We start from the raw sequence: 12420 nt of genomic DNA, 5'->3' as shown, positions 1-12420 counted from the left end.
AGAGCACGCTGGCACTGAGTTATTTTAGAGACACTCAAAAGGAGCACAGCCCCGCACGCCCTTTTCTCAAGTGAGAATGGATCGAGCTGTGGCGGTGGTGGAGGATCTGCTTTTAATCATGTTTGAGAGTCAGCAGGAGCCACCCGTCAGTAGGACGCTTTGTCCAACACTTACCCCTAAATAGTCATGTGTATGTCCTGGAGAAGAAGGTGCTAATTTCCAGGAAAGTATAGAGGGACCTACACAATTCAGAGCACCAAGCTGGGCAGCCAGGGCCCAAACCAGATACCCAACCACTAAACCCCAGCTATCCTGCTAGCTTTGGAAACTCAGAAATAAAACCAAAGGCAGACAAGGTGTTTTTTAAAAAGTCTGACTCAAGTCTTGAAGCAGATACATGGCTATTGATAATGACACATCCTGTGGGATGAGTTGCAGAGGGAGGGATGTCTCTTCATAAAATCTCCCCTGGACACGAAACAAAACAAACAAAAACAGTAATATTTTACTGGGATTAATATATTAAGGAGAGTCTGGCAGAATAGCAAAATAGCAGAACCTGCAGCAAAAATTAACTTCCTAGAACAAGGAAGTATAGTGTAAAGATGATAGAGTTAACACTAGAAGAAACAAAAGACAAAAACCTGAGCTTTGAGAGAAAATTGTCTTAATCTTTGCACTCTTCCCAGATTCTTTCACAGTGCCAGGGTTGATACCTATGATGTTCTTAATATCGTGGCATGACAATCTTATCTCTCCAAAAGCTTGCAATTAACCACGTTTGAAAGATGTTCTGCTTCAACGTCTGAGTTTAAAAACATAATACTTTGTTATATTTGTATATTATACATATGCAGGGATAGTTTCAATTGAGGTTTTTTCCTTCATATTCCACAAGACATACATTTTTAAACAGGCAGATGGGAATGACCTATTTGAACAGAATCTCCTTCCCAGATTTAGCCTTTTGTCTAAAGAGAAATGATGTGTGTGTTTGGGGGAGGGGGGGACCTGACATCAGTCTGCAAGGCTGCCACTAAAACTTGAGGTTGCGAAGGGCACTGTGAAGACTTCTTCGGGCTCCTTTGCAGAGCTCTGACTCACAGAGGGAGAAGTGATTAGCATTTACCTACACTGCTACGGGAAAAGCAATCAAAGCCTTTGTAGAGAAGAGAAGGGAGCTGATGGTGCCTTTCAATAGTATGGCAGCATGCTTTACAAAGCAATGAATTAGGCATTCCCAAAGCAGTGCTTTGGAGCAAAGTGTTTCCATTTCTTTCTCACATGTTTACAGTTAACATTTCCTAGAGCCGAGATTTATCTAAAACGCCATAAAACTCAACTTCCTGGAAGCTAGCTTCGTCTTTAGGCTTCTTTTTACAGAAAAAAGTATAAATCCATCATAATTGCAAAACTTATCCTTGCTCAGAAGTAGGCTATTTCAACTCCTGCCATTTATGGGTTGAAATTTACTCACAGAGAAAAGTCTTGGGAAGCTGAACAATGATAATTAGTGAGTAAATTCCACACTATGCCTGGGCAGCATCTTGGCCCATAAAACAGATGGCACATATTTCCACTGTGTACCATGAGTTTTATGAGAAGTTTCTCAGGTTTCTTTGCTACTTTATCAAAAAAACAAAAACAAAAAAACCAAACCAAACCAAACAAACAAAACCCCACATCTTTAAGCAGTTCATTTTATGTTCACAAATCAATAAGAGAACTCTTAGTGTGACGTTCTATTACTCCCCAACATATGCCTCGGGAATTCACCTAGGCACATTGTTATCACTCCCTGTAACATCATAAAGAAATGACATTGTCAAGATGAGATTTTGCCCAGATAAATATACAGTAATCTGGTAAGAGATGGGCACACAAAAAGAAATGAAAGTATGAAACCAGCTTTAACATTTTTTAAAAATTTGATTTTGTAAATTTTTTTTAGCTTTCACATTGTTAATCTAAGCAAGTTGACAGCTAAGAAATAGGTAATTTATATTTTATACATAACTAGATGAAGAGGAGGGAATGTGGAAATGTTTGGTAGACGTGAAGTTTAAATTACCATGTTCTGTGATGGACTTGTAGACCACAGTAGAGTAATTGCCAAGCATGTCTGAAACCTGGAGTTCAATACCCAGCACTATGATAAACACATAAATGGACAGGATGAATGACAGAATAAGGAAAGACACAAAAGCTAAGAATCAATATCCCAAACTGATTCCAAATTGTTATTTTTGTTTAAGGCACAGCAGCCGGTTGGCCCTGGTGGAGGGAAGGTCTCTAGTGCCACCTAATGGCCAGGAGGCTTGGTGGTAACTCCTCCACTATCAGATAAAAGACAAATGGTTGAACACTAAGTCAGGTTTAAATGAGACATTTTGGTAATGAACGCTAATCTCCACAAATTATAAGCATTCTTCTTGTGTGTCCTCTCCACATTCTCTGCTTAAGAATTTGTTACAAAGAACATTATCCAACAAAAGGCAAAGTCATACTCTTCATGAGAGGGCTTAAATCATGGTTAGCTGGTGCGGGAGGGTCCACCAAGAACAGCACTTTCTATAGAGAACCACACATTCTATAGAGAACCACACACAGAAATCATTTGCCTCAAACTATGGCAACATGATACACAAAGATTAGAAAATTCAATCTTATTCACTTAAAATGCTTAGTTAAAGAAATATTTAATGATATTTAATAAAATATAAGACAATAAGTAACCCTTCCAGAAATCTTTTAACACTTTCTCCAAATAAAGAACTAATTGCATAATTAAATGAAAAGTGAGGCCTGCAGATGAACTGATTTCATAGTAATGTAAATAAATGTGTTTTATCAACAAAAGAGTGACTAAGAAACATCAACGACAGTTTTCAAACATTATAAAATATTATAATTAAACTCTTTGAAAAGGTGAAAACTCTTATACTTATTCCAGAATGGGTTAGGCAGAGTTTTCGAGAGAGAACCCGCTCCTAGAAGTTATCCTGAGTTAATTAATGTTATGATACTATTGTCTTGAAGGGAGGAAAGAGTGGTAAGATGGGTGGGGGAAACAAACTCTTTTATCATTAGATTAGACAAACAAAAATTAATACTTCCCCAGTTAACAGGAAAAAAAACAATGACTTTCTTTTAACTGCTAAATTTTACTGCTAGATATAAGTCAAGAGAATAAGTCTTTTAATTATTAACACTTGAAATAAAATGTGTAGTACACAGGAGAATACAGGTTACCATGTAATTACACATGTCCATAATGAAATTCAGTTCATTAGTTTATGGTACAAGCACTTAGGCTGCTCAGTTAACTTCATTTAGTGAACATAAATTGCTAATGAATGATAATATCTGATTGATTTAATCTTTTAATTCTAATGGAATACATACACAAGGCAGAGATGGGGAATGGTGACAGAGACAGAGTCTGGGAGCTGGGAGGATAGATATATTCTTGAATAAACATGATAGAACTCAGGAGACCACATAATGTTTCAATGTATACTTTTAATGAGAATATAATTGCCAAAGTCATGTGAATGTCTCTGGACTATAATTCTATCAGGGGCTTATATACAATACGCTCGACTAAAATTTCCCCCAAAGTACATAGATTCCTATCAAATAGGAGTGGCTTTAACTGTATGAAAAATAGAGAAGGCGTTAGAGAAATCTGCTCATTTGACATCTGTTAGTGTCCAGTATTACACCATACAACATAATTCTGAACAAATCGATAGTATAAAATGATTTTTTAAAAATCAGGATGGGAGTTTGGGCTGCAAAACCATTCACAATGGTGATCTCTTGCTTCTCAGGGCATCTGACTACATGTTATAGGTATAATGCACATTAAGACATGTAAAACAGAATCCAGAAATGCTAAATTAGTGTTCTCTGCAAAAGCCAATTTTATAACCATGCTGATTACCAAATACATGCCCTTTTATACCTACTTACTATTGTAATAAGCCTTTGAGGTTTATGTCAACAGGAGACAGTAGTCGTCATATCATGGGAAGTCACATAGAAGTTGCAGTAAGAACCAAGGCATGCTCATTCAGATCACACTAAAAGACTATCAGAAATGCATGTTTCTACCTAAAACTGCAATCTTAAAATTACCAAAAAAATCCTAGCTAACTCTGATGAACTTATTAGAGCCAAAATAATTTGCTAATGATAGATGGATTAGACTCCTCTGTATCATAGATAAGGTGATAGATGGAGAATCAGCATATTTACAAGGGAACCTCTTAAGACCAAAGTCTTTCAATACTGTAATGACACAGGAGGAAGAGGCTGGGAAGGAGCAGCAGAGAAAGGCAGTGGCACAAAATGAAAGGGTGTAGGCTTTATGTCACTCTCAGTGGGTCTGGACAGGACCCATGCGAAGGCTGAAATGGTAGAGATCCACCTCCCAGAGCTTTTCCTACACATCCTCAAGCCCATGAATCTTGTTATAATCACCCACATCCCCAGCTCCAGAGTTCTGAGATCCTATGATTCCATCATTCCATTTTTAAACCTGTGGAGTGGGAGTGTTTCTGAGTACCCTGCTCACACAGATGGTGGTGGGAAGGATCTCAAGACTATGTTGCATGTAGTAAATGCCCACTTCACTACGTAATCACTCCCTTCCCATTCCACATGAACCAAGATTATGTTATCTCCGAGAGAGTCGCAGAGACACCAGTGCTTTGTTAATGGCAGCGTGGCAGCAGCACATACATGTGTAGGGAATACAAAAGAAGGAATTTCTCTCAGCTACACACACCTGGCAATGAACATAGCAAGAATACAACACGCAGAACAGAGTCACTTTTCTACACTAGGTGCACAGACTGGGGAAGGCGGGCATGCTGGAAATGGGAAGAAAAAATGAACTCAATGAAAGATAAAAATTACACAAGACATTTCCAAATTCCTGATGTTCTAAAAATACGCCATACTGAAAAGCCATTTGTCAAGGCAACCTTTCTGAGACTAAAACACGACCACCGTGCCAACCACCAGTTTCCACGATCATTTCTGTTTGAACACTGTTTCAATCCTTCCCTTCCACAAACTGGCTCTGTGAAAACTGCTGCACAGCACAGCATAGCACAGCAATTCTAGCTGAGTTCAGGTATTGTTGCTCACCCCATCTTACTGATTATCTTAGAGCCATTTCAGGCTTCCTGTTACTTTCTTAGCCCATCACTGCATATCACATGCTGGCAGACTGCATGGCATCCTGAGACCCCACCATACAACTGTCAATAATATTTAACATGGCATTTCTTTACCTTAGTCTCCTTAGCAGAAAACTCTGAGGAGTTGGAAATTTTCATAGACTTTGACCGGTGGGACTGCCGCCGGATAGAATCCTCCCGGGAGTACTTCACAGAACCTGAGGTCCTCACCCGTACCTTGCTGGCACTCTGAACACTATTCACGCCAATCATTTTGAAGGTCTACTAGGGAATAGGTCTGGAGAAATAAAAAGGCACTTTCTACCCGTTACAAGGCTCTAATGCTGAAGGAACTCTGCAGGTTGTACTCCAGCAGCTCCAAGCAGCTCCCGAGCAGCTCTGAGATCGCTTTAGCTTAGGAAGCACCAAGCAGCCTCCCCCAGCATCTTCAACTACCCTGTTTGCAGCGAGTCTGATTGTTCCAGGCACGGCTCACGTCACTGGCTGCAAAGAGAAAAAAAAATGCAATCCCACCCCTGCTACTCGGCTCTTTTACACACACACACACACACACACACACACACACACACACACACACACACACACACACACACACACACACACACCATATTCATACACTGGAACAAATGGCAATTGGCCAGGCAAGCAATTCATTAACATTCCAAATAGCAACACCATTTCTCTTGTGATATTGTGCAGTAATCTCATTAATGTCAACAACAAAAGAGATGCCACAAATAAAAGTCGCAAGTAATCTGCATGGCACCATGCGGGATGGGAATGTTTGTAGCTACCTTTCTAAACCTAAACGGGGAAAGAAATGCAGATGGGTGTCAGGGTGTTAATAGGCTCCATCAATTACAGGTTGTGACAGAAGGTTAGTCACAAAGGCATCTCAGTGATCAATAATTTTCCTTTCTTTCCTGTTTAAAATTGTGTTACTCATCAGAAGAATTAAATGTTTCCTATGACCTTAGAATACTACAGCCTGGTATTTAGACAGGAATTGATGACTTGATTGGCAAATGCAGAAGGTTGTTATTTACCTCCCTGCCATAAGGAAATTAAGAAAAAAATGAGGGTGTTAAACATGTCTTAAAGCAAGATCAATAAAGCCAATCCAGATCAATAAGGAGATTTTTCAAAACCACAAATGTCACAAATGGGAATTTGCTCCCTTCTGAGAGAGAATTACAAATTGGACATTGTTAGAAAACAAGATATATTTAGTTCTGATACATGAAGTTACTTTGGGATGTAGTGTTCACAGTTGTAACACCTGACTTGCCCAGCATCTCCAAGGCAGCAAGTCAGCTGCAGAGTCATGTACTGGTTTGGGAATTAATATAGATACTAGTAAATAAATATTAGTAAAACTTAAAAATAGTATGTAAAAATAATTCTGCCAAAAATGCTGCTTCAATTCCTTCTAATCTGACTTCCTTTTTGATTCTTTTGGAATTCTGTATAACATACAACCAGGTACTGATGTCCTTGGACATTAAGATATTCAGCTGGTGTCCCCTTCTGTCAACCAGCCCAGAGGAAGGGAATCCTTGAGCCTTTGATTTTTCATCTCATGACAGAGTGTGTCCCACTTCCCTTTACTGTCCCCATCTTGTCTTTGAATCCTTGGGGCTTCAACTGTTCTATAAGCACACTGACAAATTAAAGTGAAATTTGGTCTAAAATAATAATAGAAAAATATATTTACATGATCTTGGGGCTCTACTGCCTTTAGGGCTGCATGGAGTTCAGAGTCTATACCATTTTGTCTTCTCTGAGGTCTACCTTTCTCTTCTCAAGTAATTGGTTAGGGATGTAATGGCTTTATAGTTTATGGGGCATGCATCGAAACTACAGAATGTTTACTGTAACAGTGAAATAAAGCTAATCATTTACAATATGTATAATTGTAGCCAGGGCATGTGACAAGTACATTTAACCAATGTAACACCTTAGGTGGAACCACAAAGACATAGCATCACAACAAATTGCAAGAAGTCCCATGCAAATAAGAAGAGCCTGCCAGAAAAGGCAAGACAGACAGCACTTATTATTACAGCCTTGGGATACCTGCCAGTGTCTTTAGTCAAATCCAGAATGTCTCCTAAAACTAGTAAACCAACTAGTAAAAAAGTAAAAAAAGGAAACTATACCCTACAATATGATATCCAGCTCCATTTCTAGGAGATATGGAAGAAATGTATTATTATTATTGCCCTGTTGCATCCAACTGGCATTAGCCATAGATGGCAATTAATAACCACTTGCAACTGTTCAACACCTACAATTTCAGAGAAGTAACCACAATAACCGCATAACCATCCACCTGTACAGACGAGGATGGTCAGTTTAGGATGCCGTAAAACAACCAGATCCAAGCCCTTTTGTTATCCTATACAATTGGGTACCATCTCCCCACTGCAGATACAGTGAGGCTTTCTAGAGCCAGAGAGAAAAGCCTTCCTCCTTCCCTGACCTGTATTCTGTGTTCAGGGACACATACCTCTGTCTGGTGACAAGCATGACTGTAATGGCACTCACAATCCAAGGACTAAGAGCAGATGGAACCGCTCACCTTCTAAGCATGCTTTAAGACTTACCTGAGAAGCACCATAGCTCCTAGCTCTCAGGGTTCTTGGAGATCTAGCCTCATCCAACCTGGACTTTATCCTCATTGCTGTCCTGTTCAGTCAGATCAATGGCCATCTTCCCATGCCAGGTTAATGCTCTGGACTCTAGCCTCCACACAGCATTTGAATGGAACATGGGCTTGCCTCCCTTTTGAACCTTTATCAATGACTCCCCCTTGCTGTCCTTCTCCCAGGAGCTGTGCTGCCTGGATCTCAGCCTCCCACAGTCTACATGGCTGGCTTCTCCTAAAACAGTCCTTATCTCCCATCCTTCTCATTCTCCATCACAGGCCCTACAGCCCTCATCCTTAGGACAGTCATTGGCCTAAAGTCAGTTGTCTCAGAACTCATGTTGGCAGCTGGTAGAGAACTACCTATGGATTAATCAAACTGCTTAAATATAAGGCAAGTCTGCCTGTCAGATTTCATTTCAATGACCTTGCCTTTAAAAGAATTTCTTTCTTTTTTTTTTTTTTTTTTTTTGGTTTTTCGAGACAGGGTTTCTCTGTGGCTTTGGAGGCTGTCCTGGAACTCGCTCTGTAGACCAGGCTGGCCTCGACCTCAGAGATCTGCCTGACTCTGCCTCCCGAGTGAATTTACTTCTTTTCTGAAAAATGAATATGGTAAACAAAAAAGAATTTTAGTTTTTAATTGCTTATAAGAGAGCATGCAATTGGAATCTCTTCCCACTCTGGTAGACTAAGGAACAATAACTTTTCATGTTTGGTATGCATCCCTCCAGGCAATACCTACTGTTAGCAGTCAGGCATTAATTACGCTGGCCCATCCTTGGGGCCCTCAACTGTAGCCACTAAGAGCATGCCCTATGCACATGAGCTTTCTGGTACGCAGCCCTGAGGATCCTAACAGGATACATCATCAGCTACAGCCACTCCCTGTGCGTACGCGTTACATCCCCTCATAAAAGGCAAGCCCTTCTCACCACTCACTCTCTTCCACTGCTGTGGTCTTCAGAGGCCTGTCTCCCCTTCCTTCTTTTCTCCCCCCCCCATAAATCTCCCATGTGATTTCTGTTGTATGGTGTAGCTTTCATTCCCGCTGCGCTGCACACCGCAAAACAACAGCACATACTCCATGTATATATCTGTTTCCTTCTTATGGACACTATGGGAAAAGATAGATATTCTTGCTATTTATTTAATCACATAAAAAGCTATCTCATTCATTAGTAATTGCTAATATTGCATTATATGGGTACATTATGCTTCACTGGTATCTTATTATAGGACATTTAATTTACTATCTTTTGCTACAATAAATAATGGCTTAGAAAATATAGATGCATCATGTCATATTTAAACAATACGGCTCCTACACTTCCTTCCTATTACCCACCATCTTGGTATGGCTACATGTGGTATACAACCAGAGGCAATTGAAAGTATCAATTCAAAGACATATCACATGGCTCCATTCTGCACTAACACACTCTGAGGCCTTGCCTGTTCTGCTCATTAGCTGGCCTATGCAGACAGACTGCTTCCAGTAAAATAAAGGCAGGCCTCCTAGACAGCAGCAGCTGTTTAACAGCACAAATAACTTTCTGTGAAAGCTTTAGTAGAGAAACAAAGGTCACTTCATTAACAGAAGAAAATGGTAGGAAAAACTACCAAGGCAAATTCATTAACCAGAGGGCTATGAGTTGGCACTTCACATTATGATGCTTTCTGGAAATGAGGACACTATTTAGTATATAAGTTCCACAAGCCTTCTTAAAGGAGTTTTAGATAACAACAACAGCAACAGCAAAAAACAACATAAAGTACTCAACAGAGCCCCAGAGACAAGAATTCCATTTAATTTACCCATGTTCTTAACTTTGAACCATTCAGTTATGACAGAACACTGGAAACAGTGAATTCCTTTGGAGTATTAACAAACTTAAATGTTTGTAGACCTCACATGAGGTAATTGGAAGAACAATAATGGAATCTAGGCAGAAACTTTCCTTTTTTTTTAAGATAATATAGAACATTAGGCAAACAAACAAAACTAAAAGAAACCATCAAAACCAAGCAAGAAGTAAATTAATGAAAAGTCAAAGATTCAGTCATGAAAACTGGAGAGAAAACAACGTGGAAATGAATTTTAAGTACCAATCACCTAGAGGTTTAGTAGGGTTCAGGAGGTGGATGGGGCCTGAGTGGTCAAAGGAGACCATTTTCCTCTTTATTATTCTCAGAACATAATGGTAGTTTTAACAATCCCTTCATTCAAGGCTCCCAGGCCTTTCTCTCTCTATGCCCCTTAGATTACACTGTTGGGAGTGAGGTAGAGACAAGTAAGGTGACAAGATGTTGACCTGATAGTCAGAGGGCAGGTACTAGCTGACATTTTTCTGGCCATGACTGTCACATGACCAGCATCTTCAAGAGGCTGCTGCTGTTTAAAGTTGCTAATAAATACGCCTGCAAGCTAGTCCTTTGGACTCAAACTCATTATCAGAATTGGACTTAGAAATAATCACCTCAACCTCTTCATTTTCAAGATGAGTATTTCTGAGACAAATAAACATGAGGAGACTTATTCAAGACCTGACTATGACAGGATTTCTTACTTTCTAACAACTGAGGGATTATTTAGGGGTACTAGAGGTTGAAATGCTGTCTCTGACACTATTTGACTTTGAAAACAAACACACAAACACACATCTTTCTAGACTGCAACACAGCTGGAAATGTTTGTCTTGAAATAGAATCAGATTTGGGAAGACAAATTCCAGAAATGAAACAGAGATGAACACTCATAAAATAGTTATAGAAGGGGTCTTAAAAATCAACTCTGTCTGCAGTAGCTTACAAACCAAGTCAAATGTGTGGTGTCTTCTGCTCCTTGCTTTAGTAGGGGGAAGGCAGGCACCCTTCTATGCACTGGGTACTCTTCCTTCCCAGACATCATGGGACACAAAGCTAGTCATCCTTCTATAGAAAGATATTTACCATCATCAGCAACAATGCATGTACACAATCAACATTGTGACATTTACAAGTGCAAACTAAATCAATGCCCCTTGTCTTCTTCCGGTTTCTCTAACATAAGGAGATGTGGCAGCTTAGCAGCTACTAGAACTCTATGCCCCACAATAAAATCCTGATCCTCAGATGGTCTAGTTACATGAGGTTTGACTGAATTTAACATTCATATCAGAGCCTGTGCTGAATCTCATTGCCACATGACACTAGTCTACCAATTTGACCCTAACCCATTTTCCAAATTAGGACTCTGAAATTTTCTCACAAAACAGAGTCTTGTCCTACACAGCCTGTCTATCTTTGTTCTCTGGTTCAGAAGGTTGCTGAGCAGGTTTTATATATGTATGACTTTACTTTTGCCAATCTCAAAAACAGAACTGAAATATTTGCCCTGCGGGGTGACTGTACAGTTCCTGATTCAGAAACAATTAGGATGCAAACTAAAAACTGAAATTAAGTCATCTTTAAAGATCAATTAATATGTACAGTAATTGGCAGTTGCAAGTCAGAGACCCTATTATCTGTTTTACCTTTGAGAACACATTTCTAGCAGGCTTAGTCTTGCCTGTAGCATCACAGCCTTTTAATTCCATCTGTTCTTCAAACATACAAAGCAACTAAATGGGGGAAATCCTTTAAATAGAACCTTCTTACATTTAAAATTAAATGACATGAACATGCTTGAAGGAAGATAAGCAGCAAGGAGTCCCAAACTAAGAAAATATTTTTCCTCTTAAAACAAGACATTCAGTCATTTAGATCAGAGTCGCTGTTTTCGTAGTTAGGAGTGGAGAAAAATGCACATAGATTTCTTCATCCAGACACAACTCTGTATAACCGGCATTTCTTTTGCTTGGTGAAAAAATGCAGAACCCTACCTTAGAATGATAGGTTTTCTCTAGACGGGTGAGTAAACCAACCAATTCTATGTACTGGACATATTATAATAAATTCTTGTTATAAGAAAGTAATCTTCACTCTGTTGCAAAATAATTGCAAGATGCAAATATAAAAATTGAATTTCCAAGCTCAAAACTGTTTTTTCAAGGTGAGTAGACTAATAATTGTACATGGGGTAGTAAATGCTGAGAAAATGTTCTGTTTCAGAAGCTAATCCAATAAACCACCCACAATTAGTTCTTTACACCATTCAGTGTGATAATAAACATTCCCAAGAGCTTAATACATGCCAGGCACAGTGTCTATGAGGAAAGAAAATGATTAGAGACCTTGCCTTCATGGTGCTTCATAACAGAGATAAATTATACTTCTATACAAGAAAGTGTCAATCAAAGTAAATAACTCCACTTGCCTTTTTTCCTAAACCATTATTCAGAGAGCACAGCACTTTCTTCTATCTTACTTTTATTATCAGGAAGTCCTTTAATAATACTATCTACCATGAAATTTTTTATTAGCTTGTTTAGCAGTTTGGCTCATTCTAGTTTTATCAGTCAATTATTTTAAGCAGTAGAAATTTATTTTCTCTTTCTGGTAATTAAAAAACTGGCTAAACAACTTAATGTAGGAAACATTTATTTGGGTTCACGGTTTAAGGGAATACGTGAGGCATTGCAGCAG

General features: G+C 39.1%; 1 protein-coding gene across 6 annotated transcripts in view; it reads right to left on the bottom strand.

Moving 5' to 3' along the window:
- The window catches only part of Psd3 (pleckstrin and Sec7 domain containing 3), a 435804-nt gene that overhangs the window by 119204 nt on the left and 304180 nt on the right, over window positions 1-12420 (bottom strand). The window contains exon 1 of one of the 6 annotated variants that reach the window (XM_040742214.1): window positions 5304-5661. The exons of the other annotated variants lie outside the window; for them this stretch is intronic. Within the exon in view, the coding sequence (XP_040598148.1) occupies window positions 5304-5462 (159 nt within the window). The 5' untranslated portion in view covers window positions 5463-5661. Of the gene's footprint in view, window positions 1-5303; window positions 5662-12420 lie in introns of those variants that run through there. 6 annotated transcript variants of the gene reach the window in all.

The sequence above is a fragment of the Mesocricetus auratus genome, unplaced genomic scaffold, assembly GCF_017639785.1.
Source record: "Mesocricetus auratus isolate SY011 unplaced genomic scaffold, BCM_Maur_2.0 Super-Scaffold_6731, whole genome shotgun sequence".
NCBI lineage: Eukaryota > Metazoa > Chordata > Mammalia > Rodentia > Cricetidae > Mesocricetus > Mesocricetus auratus.
This window is presented reverse-complemented; position numbering and strand designations above follow the sequence as displayed.